The sequence below is a fragment of the Anomaloglossus baeobatrachus genome, chromosome 3 (genome assembly GCF_048569485.1).
Source record: "Anomaloglossus baeobatrachus isolate aAnoBae1 chromosome 3, aAnoBae1.hap1, whole genome shotgun sequence".
Lineage (NCBI taxonomy): Eukaryota > Metazoa > Chordata > Amphibia > Anura > Aromobatidae > Anomaloglossus > Anomaloglossus baeobatrachus.
In genome coordinates this window covers 419,449,301-419,472,982 of record NC_134355.1, presented here as the reverse complement: position 1 = coordinate 419,472,982, position 23,682 = coordinate 419,449,301, and the positions used below count along the sequence as shown (strand labels likewise).

Below are 23,682 nucleotides of genomic sequence, written 5' to 3'. Positions count from 1 at the left end.
AAGCCCGATATAGTCCCCCCGGTCAGTGGCGAGTTCATGCACCCTCCCCATACCCTACCAAACTTCTGCAGACAACCTCTATTTTTGTAAATAAAGTGCTCGAAGGATGACGTGGTATTAACAAGCCGTATCCAGTGAGACCTGCTAGAAGGGCGTCTGTCCATCCATCTCAAAACTATCCCCTTTCGCGCCAGGAATTATGTCTTCTTCAAAAAAATATTATTCTACCATGACCATTCCTCAGCATTGAGGATACCAATTATGCACAGTAAAGGGTCAAGAGGGACCTAAAGATCCAGAATCTCTGATAAGAAGACCACCACCTCCCTCCAGTATTGTTGAAGATCTCTACAAGCCCAGATCATGTGCTAAAAATCCGCTGCCTCCAACCCACATCAAAGACAGCAATGGTCCCAAGTGCTACCCATTTTACCCAGTCTGGAGTAATGTAACTTTGATGTATAATGTATACATGAATAAGCTTATTGTTTATCACTGCTGATACCAGGGTATGAGATTCAAGAATGTCGCTTTCGATAATATCATCAATAGCAGGGATTTGTGATTTCCATTTATCCAGAACTGGGAGAGGAGAGCCGTGAGCCTTAAGGCCACTTTACACGCTGCGATATCGTTACCGATATTGCTAGCGTGCGTACCCGCCCCCATCGGTTGTGCGACACAGGCAAATCGCTGCCCATGGCGCACAACATCGCTCAGACCCGTCACACTACTTACCTGCCTAAGGACGTCGCTGTGACCAGCGAACCGCCTCCTTTCTAGGTTGGCGGTTCATTCGGCGTCACAGCGACGTCACTAAGCGGGCACCCAATAGAAGCGGAGGGGCAGAGATGAGCGGTACGTAACATCCCGCCCACCTTCCTTCCGCATTGCCAGCGGCCGCAGGTAAGGTGTCGTTTCTCGTTCCTGCGGTGTCACACAGAGCGATGTGTGCTGCCGCAGGAACAACGAACTACATCGTACACGCAGCAGCAGCGATAATTGGAAATAGGGGGGCATGTCACCGATTAGCGATTTTGAACGTTTTTGCGACTATTCAAAATCGCGCATAGGTGTCACACGCAACAACATTGCTAAAGCGGCCGGATGTGCTTCAAAAATTCCGTGACCCCAATGAGATCGCTTGAGCGATGTTGTAGCGTGTAAATCGGCCTTTAGCCCTGATAAGGTAGGAGTATAGTCTGGATACCAGGCATCCAGGACCCTGGGAGCGGAAAATACCAATAATTGGGAAAGAGGAAAATGTAGTGTTCCTGTGTGGGAACTGTGAGTGAAATGCATGGCGTATCTGGAGATATTTAAAGAAATGAGAGTGCGGTAGCTCAAATGTTGCTTCTATTTGGTCAAAAGAATTAAACACATATCACATATTGGGTCCCCTATTGTAGTTATTCCCCTAGCCTTCCAATCACGAAACCCTTCAAGCTCACCAAACTGAGGCAAACTCGCACTGCAAAGATCGGAGTCTCCAGGGTAACATATGTGCTTTATATTTGTTTGGCCGGCTTCCAGATTTTAAATGCCAGCCTGTGCACCAGAAGCAGCTTATTAGGAGGAACAGATTTAGGACATTCCGATACTGGCCACAGCAACCTCAGGTCCAGAGTCTCTGCCAGATAGGACTTCGGATATCTAGAATGGCTTGCCTGCGTCCATGACCCCAAATAGGTATAGGATTTGATCCAGTTTATTACCAGGCCTGAAAAATCTCCAAACATGTCAATCAACTCCATATCCCTCAGGACCAAAGCGTCCTGGAGGATGCAAAGAGAAGCGGATCGTCTGCATATGGCGCCAATCACTCCTCTCCCAGCCCGCACCGCACTCCGGCATACAAGGGATCTCCCAGAATACGCAGCGCCAGGGGTTCAATCGCCAGGGAAAACAGAAGGGGGGGGCAAAGGGCAGCCTTGTCTTGTACCTTTACCCAGTCGAAAGCTATCAGATAAATCCCCATTCAGTTGGATATTGGCTCTATGACTTGAATAACAATTCAATACATTTAATAAAGTTGTTCTCAAAGCCAAACTCTCGCAAGACTTCATATAGGTATGGCCAGGGCCGTATTTACCATTAGGCACCCGTGGTCCCGTGCCTGGGGCGGCAGGATGCGGGGGGGCGGCACCTTCTAGCAGTAAAAAAAAAATTTTTTTTTTACATATGCATTAAATCAGCTGTATTTTCGGAGGGGAGGAGGGGGGAGAGGCGCACCTCCATTTATTTGTATACACATCAATTAAGACGCAAATGCAGACAAACTGCGGCGGCCGGGCACAGAGAGCTGATTGACCCCGGAACTGCCGGCGCCTGCACTTCCAGGGTCACAGGCGCGCCAATCAGCTCCTTCCTCTGTGCTGCGTCCAATGCTGTGTGGATTTCACATGCAGAGCTCACAGCAGGAAGCCGCAGAGGACGCCGCGATGGAAGCCGGTGTCAGAAGAGGATACTCACGTGAGCCAGGAAGATGACAGCGGGCCCTGGAGCAGGTAAGTGCTCGCAGAGCTGAAGATTCATAAGGAGCGTGGGGGTGTCTCTAATGCAGACTGGAGATCTGCGCATGTGGTGGGGGGAGAGAGGCTGATATTGGGGGAGACTTGGGGGAAGAGAAGCTGATACTGGGGGAGGCTGGGAGAAGAGAGTCTGATGCTGGGGGAGGCTAATCCTGGGGGAGGCTAGGAGCGGGGAGGCTGATGCTGGGGGAGGCTGATGCTGGGGGAGGCTAGGAGGGGGGAGGCTGATGCTGGGGGAGGCTGGGAGGAGGGAGGCTGAGGCTGATGCTGGGGGAGGCTGGGAGGAGAGAGGCTGATGCTGGGGGAGGCTGGGAGGAGGGAGGCTGATGCTGGGGGAGGCTGGGAGGAGGGAGGCTGATGCTGAGGGAGGCTGATGCTGGGGGAGGCTGGGAGAAAAGAGGCTGATGCTGGGGGAGGCTGATGCTGGGGGAGGCTGGGAAGAGGGAGGCTGATGCTGGGGGAGAGGAGGGAGGCTGATGCTGGGGGAGGCTGGGAGGAGGGAGGCTGATGCTGAGGGAGGCTGATGCTGGGGGAGGCTGGGAGGAGAGAGGCTGATGCTGGGGGAGGCTGGGAGGAGAGAGGCTGGGAGGAGAGAGGCTGATGCTGGGAGAGGCTGGGAGGAGAGAGACTGATGCTGGGGGAGGCTGGGAGAGAGGCTGATGCTGGGGGAGGCTGGGAGGAGGGAGGCTGATGCTAAGGGAGGCTGATGCTGGGGGAGGCTGGGAGGAGAGAGGCTGATGCTGGGGGAGGCTGGGAAGGGAGGCTGATGCTGGGGGAGGCTGGAAGGAGAGAGGCTGATGCTGGGGGAGGCTGATGCTGGGGGAGGCTGGGAAGGGAGGCTGATGCTGGGGGAGGCTGGAAGGAGAGAGGCTGATGCTGGGGGAGGCAGATGCTGGGAGAAGCTGGGAGGAGGGAGGCTGATGCTGAGGGAGGCTGATGCTGGGGGAGGCTGGGAGGAGAGAGGCTGATGCTGGGGGAGGCTGGGAGGAGAGAGGCTGATGCTGGGGGAGGCTGGGAGGAGAGAGGCTAATGCTGGAGGAGGCCGGGAGGGGGGAGGCTGATGCTAAGGGAGGCTGATGCTGGGGGAGGCTGGGAGGAGAGAGGCTGATGCTGGGGGAGGCTGATGCTGGGAGAGGCAGGGAGGAGACAGGCTGATGCTGGGGGAGGCTGGGAGGAGAGAGTCTGATGCTGGGGGAGGCTGATGCTGAGGGAGGCTGATGTTGGGGGAGGCTGGGAGGAGAGAGGCTGATGCTGGGGGAGGCTGAGAGAAGAGAGGCTGATGCTGGGGGAGGCTGATGCTGGGAGAGGCTGGGAGGACAGAGGCTGATGCTGGGAGAGGCTGGGAGGGGGGAGGCTGATGCTGGGAGAGGCTGGGAGGGGGGAGGCTGATGCTGGGGGAGGCTGGGAGAAGAGAGGCTGATGCTGGGGGCAGAGAGGCTGATGCTGGGGGCAGAGAGGCTGATGCTGGGGAAGCTGGAGGAGAGAGGCTGATGCTGGGAAAAGCTGGGGGAGAGAGGCTGAAACTGGGGGAGGCTGGGGGAAGAGAGGCTGATGCTGGGGGGAGAGAGGTTGATGCTGGGGGGGCTGGGGAAGAGAGGCTGATGCTGGGGGAGAGGCTGCTGCTGAAGGTGGGGGAGAGACTGCTGCTGGGGGAATGGGAGAGAGGGGCCAATGCTAGAGACAGAGGACAAAGATTGAGGGATAGTGCAATGACAAAATCGATGGGGGGAGCGTAAGGACTCAGCATGAGAGGGGGGCAGCATTGGGAGCTCATTATTGAGAAGGGGCAGCATGTGTGGGCTCAGTATGGAGTGGAGCAATGTAGGGGAGTCAATATCAAGAGTGGGGTAGTGTGTGTGTGTGGGGGGGTGTCTCAGCATAAGCGTTAGTGTGGTGGTCTTAGTATGATGAATGGGGCAGCATGGAGGTGTCATTATGGAAAAGAGGAGCATTAGGAGCTCATGGAGAGGGGCAGCATGCATGGGACATTGTGAGGAGGGGGCAGCATGCATGGGACATTGTGAGGAGGGGGCAGCATGCATGGGACATTGTGAGGAGGGGGCAGCATGCATGGGACATTGTGAGGAGGGAGCAGCATGCATAGGACATTGGGAGGAGGAGCAGCATGCATGGGACATTGTGAGGAGGGGGAAGCATGCATGGGACATTGTGAGGAGGGGGAAGCATGCATGGGACATTGTGAGGAGGGGGCAGCATGCATAGGACATTGGGAGGAGGAGCAGCATGCATGGGACATTGTGAGGAGGGGGAAGCATGCATGGGACATTGTGAGGAGGGGGCAGCATGCATGGGACATTGTGAGGAGGGGGCAGTATGCAAGGGACATTGTGAGGAGGGGGCAGCATGCATGGGACATTGTGAGGAGGGGGCAGTATGCATAGGACATTGGGAGGAGGGGGCAGCATGTATGGGACATTGTGAGGAGGGGGCAGCATACATGGGACATTGTGAGGAGGGGGCAGCATGCATGGGACATTGTGAGGAGGGGGCAGCATGCATGGGACATTGTGAGGAGGGGGCAACATGATGTGAGGTCAATGTGCAGATCATATTTCATAATTGAGGAAGGTGTGGTGGGTATAATTTATAAGGGAGGGCAGTGTGTAGTTTATTAGGGGCAGTGTGACAGTCACACTATATAAGTGGGGACGGTGTGGTGGGAATATTTTATACTCATGCTATGTTTTGATGTGCCTGTGGTGATCCCCATTGGGGGGGGGGGTTAGTGCCCTTCGTTTCTCATTGATACTTTTTCAAGTGTTTTACAGAGTAGATTTGCCTTAAACAGATGTCGTGTGCTAAACCTCATAGTGTTACGTTGTCACTAAGGGGCGCGACCACTTAAAGTGCCTAGGGCAGCATGAAGGCAAAATACAGCCCTGGGTATGGCCATTCTATAGAATCAAAAGGCTTGGCTGTATCTAATGAGACCAAGGCCCAATCCTTCTCCTCCCTGTCTCCCATCTGCAGAACTATCTGCGCCCTCCTCAAATTGTCCGAGGTGCTCCTACCTGGTATGAACCCCGCTTGATCTTTGTGGATAATGGCATCTATTACTTTATTCAATCTATTAGCTAGCACTTTGGTGTGTAGTTTGTAATCTGAATTTAATAAGGAGATGGGGCGATATGAGCCACAGTCTAAAGGATCCTTGTCCGGTTTTAAAATGAATACTATGGTCGCTTCATAGAAGGAGTCTAATAAACACCCAGTCTGGTAGGAAGCATTAAAGACTTTTAATAAGGTGGGAAGAATTTCTGCACTATACTGGGAAAATATTTCAATAGGGAGCCCATCCGGCCTTGACACTCTTCCCCTATTCATATACGATAGTGCCTTCTCGAGTTTCTCTAAGCTAAGATCAGAGTCCAACATAGTTGTCTGTTTTGAGGACAACTTAGGGAAGTTGGGGGAGCTCAAATAATTTTGAATGTTCTCTCTATCATGGCATAGCCGAGGTTCATAGAGTTCCTAGTATAACATGGCAAAGGTCTGCACAATCTGATCATTAGTAGTAACAATGTTTCCCTGTGGTGTACGTATTTTAAGTATAGCAGGGGAGCTATTATTTTGGTGAACTAGAAAAGCAAGGAGGCTACTCGACTGGCTCCCTTGCTCAAAATATCTCTGCTTGGTAAAAAAAGATGTTGCTTTTACTTTTGTCCTGCAAAAACAATGGGTACCGTCTACCCACCTGTAGCCAAGAGGAGCAGTTAGCTTCTGATGGTCTGATGATCCAAAAACTCTCTCTCCCTAGACACGCAACTATCTGCCAGCTCAGTCTCCTCCCTAGCCACCTCCCATTTAATGAACGATATAGTGGAGTGACAGCAACCCCTCAAATATGACTGAAATGCATCCCAAAATATCGAAAGATCATCTCTGATTTAATTTTCAGACATAAAGACATTAATCTGATCCGGGATCCAATCATTAGGGCCAAACAGGGACAGCCACCAAGGGTTAATACGACACGTGGATCTGTGTAGCACCACATCTCCCCATCGGAGCTGCACAAATATAGGGGAGTGATCAGACACTGCCTTTGTCAGATGGCTGAAATGAAGGATCAGCGAGCACGTCCCTGCATTCCCACACATATAATCAATTCGGATAAAGAATTCTTACCAGGGGTGTAACAGGTGAATTCTTTCAAAACTGGATTATGGAGTCGCCACATGGTTTCCCATATCCTTTATTCACGATCTGGTCCGTTGTTGGGTCTTCTGACGTAAATTGATGCATGGATGATATGAACAGGACAGGTTTCCAGCTCCTTGTAAGGCCATGCGTACATGTCAAGTATTTGGTGAGTTTTTTACCCTTGCTCCACTTTTGTATTTTTTACCCACTCCTGGTTTTGCCTACAAATACTGAGGTAAAAACCTCACCAAATACTCAACGTGTACACGTGGCTTAATCCTTCCTTAACCACTAGCGTAGATCTTGACAACTGTGAGGAATTAGAAAGCTTTCTAGAATGTTTAATTATAGAAAACTGGAAAAGAGATTTACTTGCTGAGGAGTATTGATTTGTCACTGGAGCGTTGATGATACAATGAAGGGGTTTTTTTTTACCCTCTGAAAACAGCAGGAAGTTTCTTTGTTTCTTTTCAGATACTAAATTTAGCTTGCTAATTGTGCCTTCTGCTCCAGGATATTGGATAGTGTCAGATTTCTTGGCTGTGAAGTCTGCGGCTTTTTTAATGTACAACATTCACCATTTGCACATGAGACGTATTTTGCTGTTTATTGCAGAGATTCACGGCACCAGAACCTAACCACACTGAATGTATGTGCCGCCCAGTCTATTCCAACAGGATAATGATAGTGCAGTCACTAGCCATTTAATTCAGACCGTAGAAATATGCTTCTGGTCCTACATTTGCCTTTGTTTTATATGTTATGTGCAGAGAGCGTGGGATAATGCAAACAACAAAATGCTAGCTATTAAAAAATGAAAATATATAATTTTCGAGTTTTTGCCCACATATGGTTTATATATAATGATTGTTTTTACAGTGGTCTTGATTTACAGATTAGAACCTTGAGCAGGTTTGTTACTACTTCATATAATGACTGTACTTGACGACAGGCCATTTATACATTGTGTACCACTAGGAATATAAGGCTATGTGCGCACTTACCGGATTTTGCCGCGGATTTTTTGCGGTTTTGCTGCATGTTTCGCTGCAGAAAATGTTCATAACATCTCTGCAGTGAATCACCAGCAAAACCTATGGGCAAAAAAAATCCTGTGCGCACTGGGCGGAATTTGACAGCTGCATGTTTTGCTGCGGGATTCCCACAGCAAAAACAATTGCATGTCAATTCTTTTCCGCACGTCGCTGCGGGATTTCACTACATTGACTCCAATGTTAATTGTGAAATCCCGCAGGGAATAACGCAGGCAGCAAATTCTGTGCGGTTCACTGCGTTTTCCTGCGTTATTCCCTGCGGTATTTCGCGGTTTACCTCCGGTAATGTAAATCGCTGCCTGCGGTTTTGCAGGGAAGTGATGTCATTACAGGAAGAGGAAGCAAAGCAGAGAGTAAACACACACAAATCACACACACACATAGACATCACAGCCACAGAACACAGACACATAGAACACACATAGAAATCAAACGGAAATATAGAAAACAAAGAACGTGGGCTCCGCTGTATATTTACCGTTCAGCCGAGGTAAGAACACAGCGGCGGCCCGGTATTCTCAGGCTGGGGAGGGCGAGGCGCAGGGTTAATGTCCCCCGCCTCACTCCCACCTTCCGTAGCCGAGAATATCAGCCGCAGCTGCCCCGGGACTGTCGCATGCATTATGCGGCAGCACCGGCGTGTCCTCGGCTCTTCCTGCCGCCGTGTAGCAGTGGCAGCAGGGTAATACAAGGGGTTAATGGTGGTGGATCACCGCCATTAACTCCAGGCTTGATCATGGCAGCGTCTATGTGACAGCTGACATGATTAACCCGTAAGTAAAGTGAAAAAAACACAGACACCGAAAAATCCTTTATTTTAAATAAAACAAACAAGCCTCGTTCACCATTTTATTAACCCCTCCCGCACCAAAGCTCCGGCGTAATCCACAGCTCCGGCGTAATCCACAGGTCCTGCGCTGCTTACATCCAGCCGCGACTGTCACAGACACAGCGCTGAATGAATGCAGCAGACAGCAGAGGTAATTACCGGTCATTTCCCACGGCCGGTAATGTGAACTCACTGCCGACCGTGGGAAATGTAGCGATCTGTCCTCTATCTATCCCTCTATCTATCTATCCCTCTATCTGTCTGTCTATCTATCTATCCCTCTATCTATTCTTCTGTCTATCTACTATCTCAGAATTAAATGACTTTTTTTTTTTTCTTCAATGTGCTTTATTGCATTGAATGCAATAAAGCACATCCCAACCCGCACGCGGCAAAACCGCGGCAATACCGCGAACAATACCATAGCATGCGGTTTTCGGGTGCGGTTCGCCGCGTTTTTTTACCGCGGGTGCAGTAATCTTTGAGAGCATGCGGAATTTTCTCAAGAAAATTCAATTTCCCAGTGCGCACATAGCCTTAAGGGGGAACGAGGTCAGGACTATGAGAGATGAGCAAAAATGTTGAACTTTGCAACATTTTCATGATCTAAGCTAAAGCCATACATTCGGCAGGTGGTGTTCATGCTGAGATGTTGCTTGTTCCAAGGACTGCAATGTGTACTTCTAAGATGAATAACCACTTCTACATCCAGTGTTGGCATTTGCCATCATGATCTGCGGAGGATAAAAGCTCCTTCCAGGTCATGCTAATACAATGTGCATACACAAAAGTATGTTTGAAAACTGTTGCCCATGCTCAATACTGTTAGTGTCAGAGCTGCTTACGTTTCCATTAATGATTGGAAATGGCACCTGTCAAATTGATATAACAAGAGATATATACATTTGTACACAGCTATGTATAGCATTACCCTGATTTGTTTTATCATCTAGATGGATCCTGGAACACAGAGTCTCCAAAGCTGATAAAATTAGGTGTTTTACCTGTTCGCAGTTTGTTAGTGATGGAGGGAACTATTTGGGCTGCTTCTGGAGGACAGATTTTCGTCATTGGAAAGGAAAGCTACAACATAGAGGTAACTGTAGTTATGTTTATTTTAAGGTTTGAAATATCGTTATGTGCTTGACCTTTTTACCTAAAAATGTTGATTATATGATTTGATCCATCAATCTATGCACAAAGCTAATTTTTAATTGGGGGGGCTTTATTAAAGGTCACTTTTCACACCAGTTTTCCCAATAAAACGTATGGCCACCACCTTTAAGGACGCTTTTACAACATTCTTGTAAGCTGTATGTACTGTATGTCCTCAGTCCCCTCTGCACAGCACGAAAAATTTTATTATACCCTCAAAGGTCAAATTCCAGTTTGATGGGTGTCTCTGGTCTTGATTCGGCGCCGCCTCTCTTTCTACAATCGCTGGCCTCTTTCATTTCTTCATGTGGATGACACGTCCTATGTTATCCACACAGTGTGTCCCGATTGCACTCTTGCACAGGGGTACTTCACTTTGCCCTGCTAAGGGCATGCGCCAGGGGAGGCCTAAGAGTGCCAATGACCCGGAAAAAATTCCGGTGCATGTGCACTACAGTACTTACCACAGCAGAGCAAAGTACTCAGGTTTCCTTTATGCCAAAACGCTGACCTATTGCATAGAAATCTGTTTTGAAAGATATGGCTCAGAAGCTCGAATTTTAAAGACAAAATTCACTGACCTCAGTCTAACATCTGGTAATGTAAACTATTAAAGAAGCGGAAGTGTCAAAAAACATTATAGAGAAAAATTTGGCCAAAAAAAATGTAAATGATTTTCCACTACTGGACAACCCCAGCTTAGTCAATTCAGGCCCCCAATTAAATTAAAAACAATGGCTACTTGCAGCAGCTCCTTTCCTAGTATGTCGGTGCTGCTAATACTGGCCCGTGTTGTCTCACTGTTGTGTCCAATGCAGCCAATCAGTGGCTACTGCTTCGCTGCAGCCTTTACTGTTTTGTCCGAGCTTGTCGGACAAAATAGTTGAAAATGACTTTTGTGTTTACTTTGCAGCAGCAAGGACCGTAAGGCTATAATCCCTGCCTAGATGTTTCAAATATACTGTCTGTTCTCCAGCAGCTCTCCCCGCACTAAATGCTTTGAAGAGCAATATTATTAGGAATATAATAGATTAGAATTAGCCCTGAAAAGGCCTTTTGATTTTACGTTGTGGCAGCAAGGACTGTAAGGCTATAATCCCTGCCTAGATGCAGAAGATGCACTATCCCTTCCCCAGCAGCTCTTCCCACACTAAATGCAGTTAAGAGCAGTATTATTAAGCAATAGAATATATTGTATATGTTGCAGCAGCAAGGACTGTAAGGCGATAATCACTCAATACACTATACCTTCTTCAGAAGCTCTCAGTGAGCCGAGCCGCAGGACACCAGGTATTACAGTGACAAGCAAAAGGGTAACAATGTTTTGAACTTTTGATTTTCAGGCTCCATATCTCACCATTCATTACAGGTTTGAGCATGAGACTACGTTCATTTTATAGACAATCATCTTGGCTATCTCTCTTACATAAATTTGACTTGCAACTATTTAGCATATGATTAGTTATGCGGATACTTGTCATGTCACTCCATTGTTACTGTTTTGCTCCTGGTGTTTGAAAGATCTTTTTCTTCCTCTATACTATAAATTACAAGCAGTTATCACATTCCCTAATAGCTCAGTGTTTTATTAGGTTGATTCCAAAGCGAAACTCACTGGTTCCAATCGAGGAGCAGCCATGAAGAAGATTTCCCTAGAAAAGACGAAGACCATCATCCAGCTCATCGATAGCGGTCTCATGCCAAACTGCATCATGTGAGTGCTATTACAGATTGAAGAATAAGAAATGAGGTCTGTCCATCCATTGAAAAGCCAAGAGGTGAACACAAAAGGTCCACACAAAATATCGGAGCCAACAGGATGGCCCATCTCAAGGTCTATCAGTTCTGGCGTTGACAAACAGTTGTAGAAGCGGCTCGTATGCTTCGTAATAGGGAGATCATAGACGTCCCTGAAAGGATCATGAGACGCATGTTACAAAATTCTGCAATGGTGGCCCAAAAAGGTGAAGAACCCTCAACTTCAATATCCTCATAAGAAGCATTGGTTTGAGTTTGCATAAAAATACAAATAGTGAAAAGTAGAAGATTGGAAACTAGTGTTTTGAAGCGATGAGATGAAAGTCAATAGACTAGGCTGTGATGGGTGCAAATAGGTCTGGAAGAAACAAAAGAAAAAGAGGTTAACGGAGTTGAGTGGAGGAAGGTTGATGATATGGCATTGTTTAACAGCTAATGGCATTGAAAACTTGACCGGGATCGAAGGTGGTCCCAATGCTTAGATATATGCAAGTATTCTACAGGGTGGGCCATAAGTATGTATACATCCTGATAAAAAAGATGAAAGTTGAATTGAAAATGGTGGCTTTGCAGATGGCCACCATGGGCGTCACCCGGCCTCAAATATTTTGCCACTCCCATGTACTAATATGCCACAAATGGTAAGGTGATATCATCAACCACTTCCATTTTATCAGGGTGTATCCATACTTATGGCCCACCCTGTACAATACGAGTTACTTCATATACTCAAGTACTATGGGTATGAATAGCATGATGTAGTGTTCCAGCAGGAAATGAACTCAAATCATATGTCAAGATTGGTGAAGAAATGGTACAAAAATAATGAATTAGAGGTGCTGGATTGCCCCAACAGTCCCCAGACCTCAACCCAATGGAACACTTGTGGGTGAAATTGAAGAAAAAGCTGTATACCTACCCAAGTGAGTTAACCAGTGTGCACCAACATAATGTGTAGAAGAGACCTAGGATCAAATTTTGGTTTAGACATGCTTGATTCTGATCGAGAGCATGCCCAGAAGGATTCAGGCAGTATTTTGAAAATCCACATTTGCTTTTCAACACTAACAAAATAATAAAAATGTAGATTTTAGGAAGCATAAATGTAACATTGCGGTGACATGACAAGAATCTGCATATCCAATCACAGGCCAAATAGTTGTAAGACAAAATTATGTATGAGATAGCCAAGGTGCTTGTCTATAAAATGAAGGTAGTCTGACACTCAAAGCTGTAGTGGATGGTGAGATATACAATACGATACGATACGATACACTTTATTGATCCCGTGGGAAATTATGGTATCACAGCAGCACAACTTAAATCATAACATGAGTTACATAATTGACAAGACAGTAGAGTTGACAGAAGAACATTATACATTAGATAAGGTCATACACAGCGGGTGAACTGAAAGTAGAAAAAATAAAGTAGACATTCACCTTGATGATTTAACACTAATGTTATTGTTGTACATTCCCATAGCAGTTGGCACAAATGATTTCCTATATTTTTCCTTCTTACACCTCAGAAGGACTAGCCGGTTACTGAAGGTGCTCTTCTGTCTCATGACTAGCTAATATAATGGATGTGCATTATCTATGCATATTGCATGTGAGGGAATCGGAGCAAAGTAGATGACACTCGGCTCATGCTCGCAGCAGAGTTTGAGCTGAGTTTTATTGGCATATCACATCGGATGCTATATGCTAGTGTGACCCCGGCCCAGAGCAAATTGTCTTTGGCATTCAGTTTTCATTTCTTTACACGAGTTTGAATAAGTTTCTCTAATTTTGGTAGTTTTCACACTCGTGAGTTTGTTAGTAAGTGGATGTTCTATATTGTTTTTTTGCTTTGCTATCGTGAAATACTGAATTATCGTTTATGTTGTTGCCCAATTTTTAGCACCAGTTTGAGGCTCACCAAGAAGAGGGCATGGTGATTTCCCATATGGCAGTTGCAGGGGTTGGCATCTGGATTGCCTTTACATCTGGCTCAACTTTGCGTCTGTTCCATACAGAGACCTTTCAACATCTTCAAGATATTAATATAGCAACTCCAGTACACAATATGTTGTCAGGTAGGTAAATGTTTCACATTCTACTCTACAGTATACCAGTCAAATTGTATAAAATGGAGCCAGAATATTATGTGGGTTTCTTTTTTACTGCAAAATTGCAATGGGCGCCTGTTTCAGCGAATCAAAATACCATATTTGTCGGATTATAAGATGCACTTTTCCTCCAAAAAATTTGGGAGGAAATTGAGGGGTGCGTCTTAAAATCCGAATATCGCTTACTGGGAGGTGAATTGGTGGGGGGCTGTCTGTGCGGCTCTGGGGGTGGGCAGCCTGGTTCGTGGGCGCCGCCGGGTTCTTTTCGGCTGCCTCTCTGTCCTGGCGGCTGGCTGCCTCTCTGTGCAGCCGGGCGGGCGGCAGGGTGACTGTCTGGCGATTGTCTTTGTTTGTTCGCGGTCCCGGCTTCAAATGATGGTGCCGTGAGCCAGCGAGAGCTCTATCTGCACACGCGTCGCTCCGGGAGCCATTTCTTTTGAAGACCGGACCGCGGACAGACAGGGACACTCGCCGCACCGGCCTGCTCCATCACACATCCACCGCAGCTTCTGCTGTTACCACTGACCCGCCGGTGCCACCACTGACCTGCCACCAACCCGCCGCTGCCATCACTGACTCGCCACCACTGCTTCCTCCACTGACCTGCCACCGCTGCTACCACCACTGACCTGCCACCGCTGCTACCACCACTAACCCACCACCGCCGCTGCCACCACTGACCCACCACCGCCGCTGCCACCACTGACCCACCGCTGCCACCACTGACTCGCCGCTGCCACCACCGACTTGCCACTGCCACCACTGACCTGCCACTGCTACCACTGACCCACCGCCACTTCCAGCACAGCCTCTGCCTCCTGTGACCCCGCTCCACCACTGCTGCCGCCCCCCTCCAGTAAGACAATATTGGAGTATAAGACGGACCCCATTTTTTTTTACCTTTTCTTTATCTCTAAATTTGGGGTGTGTCTTATAATCCGGTGCATCTTATAAAATGAAAAATACGGTACCATCACAGTCCAATTGGTTGTGCAAAAAAAAATATGGCGGAGCAATGTTTATTTAATGGTCTCAGTCCATGATTTGCACACTGCCCACCCGCTCTCCCTAGAAATGTAAAGTCTGCAGTCATTCAGTAGAAGTTCCCTAATATTATTATATCGTTGTCCCACAATTCCAATGTAATATTGTTGTCCACAATTCCTCACTCCCTTATTAATGGCCAATTTGTCTCCCAGATGGCAGCACTCCATCACTTTGCTATCAGTCCTATATACAACACCAGTCTCCTAAAATAAATAATGCCACATGACCACTGCAACCAATCAGCGGCCGCTGACTGGCTGCAGCATTTTCATAACATTGATTATTTCTGTAGATCAGAGGGGGACACTGATGAGTGAAGGAGCTGTTTGAGATGTAGAAAAATCCAAGCGTTAAGTATATATTTGAGACCACTAATAAGGGGTTTACCAGAACCCCTTTCATGTCTTAAAAATAACTTGGTAGCTTCACCTTCAGTCCTAAGGAATACTGAGAACACTGCACAGTATCTTTGTACAACATAATATGGATTTAGACTGTCGTCGTGCGTCAGAAGGAAGATTACTGAGCAACCACTGCAAATAAATGCTCTTGTATTATTGTAATTTAAAGGAAAACGAGGATATATTTCAATAAATCTTCCATCATAATACACTGTTCCCCACTCCTTTAGAAAACTGCCTTTCAGAAGCTAAACCGTGTGTTTGTACTTGACAATGTTTATGTAGTGTAGATGAAATCTGCCGTTCTCTTATCTCTTTTGAAAACAGTTCAGTTATTTTTTCTTTCAATGGAATAAAATTTGTTCCTAAAGTCCAAACAGCAGGAACATTACAAAGCCTCAGTGGAAATTTGGAGGAAGTAGGAAATATCATTGTAATATGTTTTCCACCCGTAGAACGACATGATAAGCAATGGTGTATGCCTATGAGTGGGTTAAGAGTTATCACTGAATGCCATATTTATCACAAAATGTTCTGGTGATTCGACTTTGAAGATGTAGAAAAATGTTTAAAGGTCGTAAACTGGGACAAAGAAAAATAAATACAGACCCAGTTCATTGTGTGTGTGTATAATATACTGTATATGGTCTGTGTGTATATCTATGTGTATAATATATAATATGTATAATATATAAACAGGTATGTGTATATATAGTAAAATAAAAATTTACGTCTACATCTGTTGGAATCTGAGACATTGCATAGTCACAGCAAAGTGTAAAAGCAGTCAGACATATAGCCAAAAAATGTGTAAAACATGAGATTCACAATTATGTTATATCAGTAATGACACATCTGCATTGTTGGTGAATGTTTTTGGAATATATTAACGTATTGTTACAGGGTTTTTCCAATATTTTTGTATTAAAAATGTTATCTGGAATACATTGGGAAAATACACTTCAGTTGTTCCATGTGTGTAAGGCCCGTTTCACACGTCAGTGAAAAACAGTGACGTTTTTCACTGGCGTGTAAAACACGCACATGTCCCTGCGTGTGCCGTGAATCACGGCACACGTGGGTTGTCTAAGTGCAATCCGGGCTCCGTTATCCATGGCCCGTGATTGCACTTAGAAATCAACTCACCTGCGCCCGCTCCCGCTGTCCATGGTGCTGATCGCTCCCGCGACGCAGCATCTGGCCGGCGGTGACCCCCGCAGCAGCTGCTTCCGGGTCGGCTGTGTCGCGCATAATGAATATGCGCGACAGTAATCAGCCGGCTTAGAAGCAGCCGGCAGAACGGGCTGCAGAGGACCTCGCTGGACGCCGGGTGAGTTAAAATGTTTATTATTTTAAATGCACGTTTTTTTCTGGCACGTGTTTCACGGACCACACCACTGCGTGGTCCGTGGGACATCAGTGATGCCAGAAAAAAATGGACATGTCTCCGTGCAGCAATCACGCACACGTGGGTACGCCGCACGGAGACACGTGCAGTGAAAAATCACTGACGTGTGAGCAGACCCATTCATTATAATGGGTCTGCGTATGTCAGTGATTCTGGGACGTTTAAAAAAAAGCACAAACGTACCAGAATCACTGACGTGTGAAAGGGGCCTAAAAGAGATGTTTGTGTCAGATTTTTCTTAAAGGCCTTAACCCCTTCACGACTTTGAACATAAATGTATGTGAAAAGTCGTGTCTCTGTGTTAGATGCGGGCTAATACACCGAGCCTGCATCATTCCCTGCACACGACGGCTCATTTAATCAGAGATCAACATGCGACTGTTAACCCCTTCACGAGCGTCCGATTTTTCGCTTTCCGTTTTTTTTCTCCATTCTTTTTCTAAGAGACGTAACTTTTTTATTTTTCAGTCAATATGGTCATGTGAGGGCTCATTTTTTGCGGAACGAGCTGTACGTTTCAATGAAACCATAGGTTGTAGCATATAGTGTACTGGAAAATGGTAAAAAAATTCCAAATGCAGAAAAATTGCAAAAAAAGTGCGATAGCACTATTGTTTTTGAGATAGTTTATTCACTGTGTTCACTGTATGGTAAAACTGATGTGTCGGTGTGATGCCTCAGGTCAGTGCGAGTTCGTAGACACCAAACATGTATAGGTTTACTTTTATATAAGGGGTTAAAACAAATTCGGAAGTTTGTCTGAAAAAAGTGGCGCACCTTTTACGCCATATTCCGTGACCCGTAGCGTTCTCATTTTTCGGGATCTATGTCTCAGTGATGGCTTATTTTTGCGACTCGAGGTGACGTTTTTAACAGTACCATTTTTGCGCAGATGCTACGTTTTGATCGCCTGTTATTGCATTTTGCGCAAAAGTTGTGGCGACAAAATAACATCATTTTGGCATTTGGAATTTACGCCGTTTACTGATCAGATTAATTGATTTTATATTTTGATAGATCGGGCGTTTCTGAACGCGGCGATACCAAATATGTGTATATTTTTTATTTTTTTTAACCCTTTAATTTTCAATAAGGCGAAAGGGGGGTGATTTGAACTTTTATGTTTTTTTGTTTTTTTAATTTTTTAAAACTTTTTTTTTTACTTTTACTAGTCCCCCTAGGGGGCTATTGCGATCAGCAATCCGATCGCTCTGCACTATCTGCTGATCACAGCTACACAGCTGTAAACAGCAGATACGTGCACTTTCTGCTTCCCTGGCCTCCGTGGAAAGCGAAAGTGAAAGTAGTTCATGTCTAGCACAGGAGTCATCACATGACCCTGTGCTACCATGACAACCATCGAAAGTCATGTGATCATGTCACGTGACTTCCGGTATCAGACGGTAAGTAAAAATTTACCGCGATCGCGTTTATAATGGCGCTGTCACATATTGACAGCGCCATTACAGGGGTTAAACGGCACGAGCAGATAACGATTCTGCTCGTGCCTAGCAGGCACACATCTCAGCTGTGAAAATCAGCTGAGATGTGCGCCGATCGCAGCATGCTGCTGCCAGGAGACCGCGGGCAGTAACGTTATGACCGCTAGGACGTAATTTTACGGCCCACGGTCGTTAAGGGGTTAACCAGTTAAATCCCACTGTCAGTTTCTGACACCGAGATTTCACATGTTCCCGCCATTCCCTGCTCCCATCGGCGCACTCGTGTCTTGATCGTGGGGCGCTGATGGCTTGTCATGACAGTCAGGGGTCTATTGATGACCTCTGTGTCTGTCATTGCGATCCTCCTGTGAATGCCAGGTGCAACCAGTCTTTCATAGGAGATTGTGATTTCTGCCATACAGAGCAGTGCCCTGCTCTGTATAGCATGAGCTATCAGACGAGTAAATACAGTAAAAAAAAAAAAAAAAAAAGGTTTTAAAAAATCTGAAACAAAATAAAATACAATAACACAAGTTAAGACAATTAAATAAAAAAATAACACATTTCATATTTATTCGTTCAGAAATGTCCGATCTATCAAAATATAAAATAAATTAAACTGCAAAAAGAGGCGATCAAAACATTCTATCTATCCCTGTATGGTATCAGTAAAAACATCAGCTGGCTGTTCCTGTTCCTGTTCCTGCGCTGAGATGTGAGGAGGGAGAAGAAGCAGCTCCATACAGCCCCTGCAATATACAGCGACCTACAGAAGCAAACAGCACCCTAGATGAACATAGAGAGGCTGCACTGAATTACCAGCTGTCAGTGCATGGATCGTTATCTCCTCAGAAGTGGAACACCATTCAAGCCCAGAGCAGAGCAGAGGGAGGAGGGGGTGAGTGCAGATAACATGGCACCGACAGTGAGGAGGAAGGAGGGGGAGGAGGGAGAGGAACCACAAGGGCAGCTGCAGCAATGTGCAGGAGGCCAAGATAACAGTAGAATTCAGAGTATGTAGAGTGGTACAGAGACATTGGGCTTGGGGGAAAGATATGAGATTGATTACAAAAGGTTGGCAAAAGAAGTGGCAGATCATCTGACAGCAGAAATCAGAGAGGCAATAGCAACCTCAGTGAAGAAGGCTTTGGCTGCGCTGCAGGAGGATGTGGAGCACCATGATATGAGACTGACAGAGGTAAAGCAAAGAGTTTCTGATGCTGAAGAGAATCTGACAAGATTGGAGGGCAGATTTAAGGAGCTAAACACTAATGCTCAGCTTATGAAGGATAAAATAGAAGATCTTGAAAACAGATCTAGGAGGAATAATTTAAGGCTGGTGGGTCTGCCTGAGACAGTGACAACAAAATATTTGGACTCAATCTGTGAAAAAGAATTACCCCAGGCTTTAGGCTTACCACATAGCTGCCGTGTAGAAAGAGCGCACAGAGTGGGACCCATAAGGGAGCAAAGAGATGGTCACAGTAACAATGATAATACCTCCAGGCAAGGTGAAATGCCCAGAGCAAGACAGGTCATTATAAAATACCTGGAATACAAAGATAAAGAAGAAATTCTACGGGCCTTCAGGAATAGGAAACAGGCACTATGCATTCAGGGACACAAGATTCTATTATTGGCGACTATTCGGCAGAAGTCACACGAAAAAGAAAAGCATTTAGCCAGATCTGCACTGCCCTCTATCACAAAAACATTAAATTTCAGCTTTTATACCCAGCAATACTAAGAGTAAGAGGAGCAGATGGGGTCACAAAGACTTTTCGGGATCCTTCAGAGGCGGAGCGAGAGATACTACAGGACGGGAGAACACAGCGACAGGAGAGGAATGGAAAAGAAGGGACTTTCACTGATCCGAAACATGCAGATCCTGCAAACATAACATCTGCAGTTAGACCCGACAACGAGCCAGAGTGGAGTCAATCAAGATCCAGACCAGCCAGTCCGAAGGAAAAGCGACAGATGGCGACTTCAGTAGTATATTACAGGTATATGGAGGGAGTGTAGTATAATACAGGTGTATATGGGGGTGTAGTATATTACAGGTATATGGAGGGAGTGTAGTATAATACAGGTGCATATGGGGGTGTAGTATATTACAGGTATATGGAGGGAGTGTAGTATAATACAGGTGTAGTATATAGGGGTGTAGTGGTGTAGTTTATTACAGGTGTAGTATATGGAGGAGGTGTAGTGATATAGTATATTGGGTAGAACTGAGGTAATTATATTAGTCCGCCCCTCTAAACCAATCCCAATTTCTCATGCGGCCCCATGGGAAAATTAATTGCCCACCCCTGTTGTAGAGACTATGTTATTTGATATTTTGATTTGTTGACCCTTATTTTCTTCATTCTGTACCCTATTTTACCATTACAAGAAAAGAAATAAAAATTTGGTTTAAAAAAAAAACCAAAAACATCTGCTGAGGTCACAAAAAAAGAAGCCTTCACGTCCCAGACAGGAAGAAGGCTTTTGCCGAAACTAGTCTCTGACTAACCTCCCCTGTTGTCATTTCTATTTTGCTGGATTTTATTTTCATTTTCTCTAATAAAAATGTATTTTTTTATACTACCATCTGGTTCTGAGGACTACCGCCGGATTTCTTTCTGTTATATACCTTCACGTCCCAGATCCCGAAAAATGAGAATGTTACTGGTAATGGAAAATGGTTACACAAGCAATACATTTTTTATTTACAAATTTCCCAAAATGTTTATACTACAAACAAAAAACAAGCAGTAAATGATTGGTACCTACGTACTCTAAAGGGGGCTTTACACGCTGCGACATCGCTAATGCGAAGTCGTTGGGGTCACGGAATTTGTGACGCACATCCGGCCGCATTAGCGACGTTGCTGCGTGTGACACCGATGAGCGATTTTGAATCGTTGCAAAAACGTGCAAAATCACTCATCGGTGACATGGGGGTCCATTCTCGATTATCGTTACTGCAGCAGTAACGATGTAGTTAGTCGCTCCTGCGGCAGCACACATCGCTATGTGTGACGCCGCAGGAACGAGGAACCTCTCCTTACCTGCCTCCCGGCCGCTATGAGGAAGGAAGTAGGTGGGCGGGATGTTCCAGCCACTCATCTCCGCCCCTCCGCTTCTATTGGGCGGCCGCTCAGTGACGTCGCTGTGACGCCACACGGACCGCCCCCTTAGAAAGGAGGCGGTTCGCCGGTCACAGCGAGGTCGCCGGGCAGGTAAGTATGTGTGACGGGTCTGCGCAATGTTGTGCGGCACGGGCAGTGATTTGCCCGTGTCGCACAACAGATGGGGGCGGGTACCCACGCTAGCGATATCGGGACCGATATTGCAGCGTGTAAAGTAGCCTTTACTGACCTGGAGAATCTTATTGCTAGGTCAGCCTTCCCTTATGGTGAACATTGTAAATGAAAAACCCAGAAAATCAATTTTGTGGAATTGCACTTTTTTGCAATTTCGTCACACTTGGAGTTTTTTTTCCCGTTTCCAAGTACAGTGCATGGTAAAATGGATGGAGTCATTCAAAAGTACAACTCGTCCCACAAAAAACATTCCTTCATACAGCTAGATTGACAGAAAAATAAAACCATTGTGACTCTTGGTTGAAGAGGAGGAAAAAAACAAAAATATCACCCATGAGGTAAAAGGGGTTAGATAAATAGAAAAAGCAGTAATCACCTCGGTGGTCATCTGCCACTACTATCTGATACTATCCAGTCCTCCTGCCAGTCTTTATGTCCTGACCTCCTGACACAGGAACATATGATGCATTGCTGCCATGTACTGCCTGTAGTGGTTCCTGCAGAAGCCTGTGATTGACTCAAATCAAACAAGTCCAAGGCACCAATCTCCTCCAGAGGATTTTAAAATTGGTTACTGCATCCAAAGTGTAAAAAAGCAACTTTTCGGCCACACAGGGCCTTTCACAAGCCAAATACAAAGTTTAGTGTACATCATTTTGTTGCTGGTTACATTGCAGCCTTTTACTAATGTCACAAAATGCCACAGAAACCCCTGAGAGTACCACTTAGTTTTACACCTAGAAACAAGGATATGAAAACAAAGGTACTGTATATGGAGAAATGACTAACATTGTTAATTTCCTGGCAGTTTTATGTATCTGAATACTGTGTATTGATAAGATTCCTTTATATTAGCACTCAATGTATTCGCGTAGGAGCTGTCTTTATACATATCAGCCGCTCTGTTCTTTGTGGCTGCCACAATGTGAATTGGAATTCCTGCCATGGTTTTGTATCTCAGTGCCATTAATTACTGTGTTGCTTTAGTTTGTACAACCATAAGGAAAGTTTATCTTTTCATTAAAAAAAAATAACGTGTTGCTAGTAAGACACCAAGATTTCAGCACTATAATTCGACCATAAATTGTTCAAAGCGACTGACCACTCATGAGCTTTTGTCAGTACTTTTTAGGTAATGATTACCTGCTGTTTTATTTTCCTCAGCGCTTACTCTTTGGCTGTTTTGTTTTTTGTTTTGTTTTTACTGTGCTTCATTTCGTTAGAGCAGCGATATGTGATTGTATCTTAACTACAGTGTCTATAGGTAGTCTACATTAGTCTGAAACATACCTACTGTCTCCTCATTGGTCAAGTTGCTGCCCCTGCCATCCCCCCGCATCTCCTTTACCTCTCCAGATTGGCTGCTGTGAGTAATCACAGACTCTCCAGGAAGTCAGTGTACAGAGAATTGATTTTTCATTTCAGCAATTGCAGATTGATTATATAGTACTAAAGCTTTAGTAAAAATAAAACAACCTGTCAATATCAGGTAATTCAGACACATCCTAAGTCACATTAATCTTCATAAGATACACTGTGTGCACAGTTATGTTATGACTGAGTCCTTCCTCTCACACAGGGGCAAATGAACCAGGAGAAATGTTAGCCATAGGTCCCTAAACAGACTAATAGTACACTAAACCTGACCCTGTTATGTTCCTTCTTGACCACGGAGTTTGGCACCCTAAGATCACGTAATCGTCGACTGACCCTGAGTGTCCTTAACTGCACTCAAACTATAAACCAAGTGTAACGCAAATAAACATAAAAGAAGTGCAGAGAGGCAGAGGGCGAGACTCAGGACTTAAGGCATGTTCACACAGTCGCACAGGGAAGATGGAAGAAACTGAAAGAAACCAAAAAAGACGTCACTCAGGTTAGCCGCGGCCACAGCTGGAGACTTCCACCTGTTACCGCAAATCACCCGAGTGACGTCACCGCTGATTGTGCGGCTCACTTTAGTTGCTGCGTGGCGCTCATAGCAAGCAGTCATGTTTTATGGCGCTCACTGTGAGCTTCAGATGTAGTGTTTTTGCCGCAGGTGCGTTTTTTTGGGGCCAAAAATGTGCAGCTTTGTGGTCACCACAAAGATACAACGTGCGTACATAGCCTTAGGAAGTTAAAACCTTAGTTTCACTTTCTTACATATTCAGGTTTATTAACCTTTTTGATTGACCAACAGCACTATCATTGTTCAATAATAAAAATTAGTCATCAGAAAGACAGATTGCCTAATCATTGTGCACACAGTTTAAAGCTTAAAGTGTTGCTTTAAGTTTGCACAGCATATTTTCACTCCATGTGTCCACGGTTAACCCATGACCACTAGCACATAGGCTATTTTCCACATGAAGCTTTGGTCCATGTGCAAAGTAAAAAAAATACACCATGCACTACTCTGGTCCAATTTACAGACCAGACTGAGAAGACAGTCACATTTACAAATTGCAGAAGTGGCTGTAAAGTTC

The 23,682-nt window shown here is 45.6% G+C and overlaps 1 protein-coding gene across 6 annotated transcripts in view; it reads left to right on the top strand.

Annotated features, from left to right (window-relative positions):
• Positions 1–23,682, top strand: part of ARHGEF10 (Rho guanine nucleotide exchange factor 10) — a 291,401-nt gene that overhangs the window by 256,653 nt on the left and 11,066 nt on the right. For all 6 annotated transcript variants that reach the window (XM_075340320.1, XM_075340323.1, XM_075340321.1 and 3 more), the window contains 2 exons: positions 9,533–9,675; positions 13,398–13,572. In XM_075340320.1, coding sequence (XP_075196435.1) covers positions 9,533–9,675; positions 13,398–13,572 — 318 coding nt within the window. The remainder of the gene's footprint in view (positions 1–9,532; positions 9,676–13,397; positions 13,573–23,682) is intronic.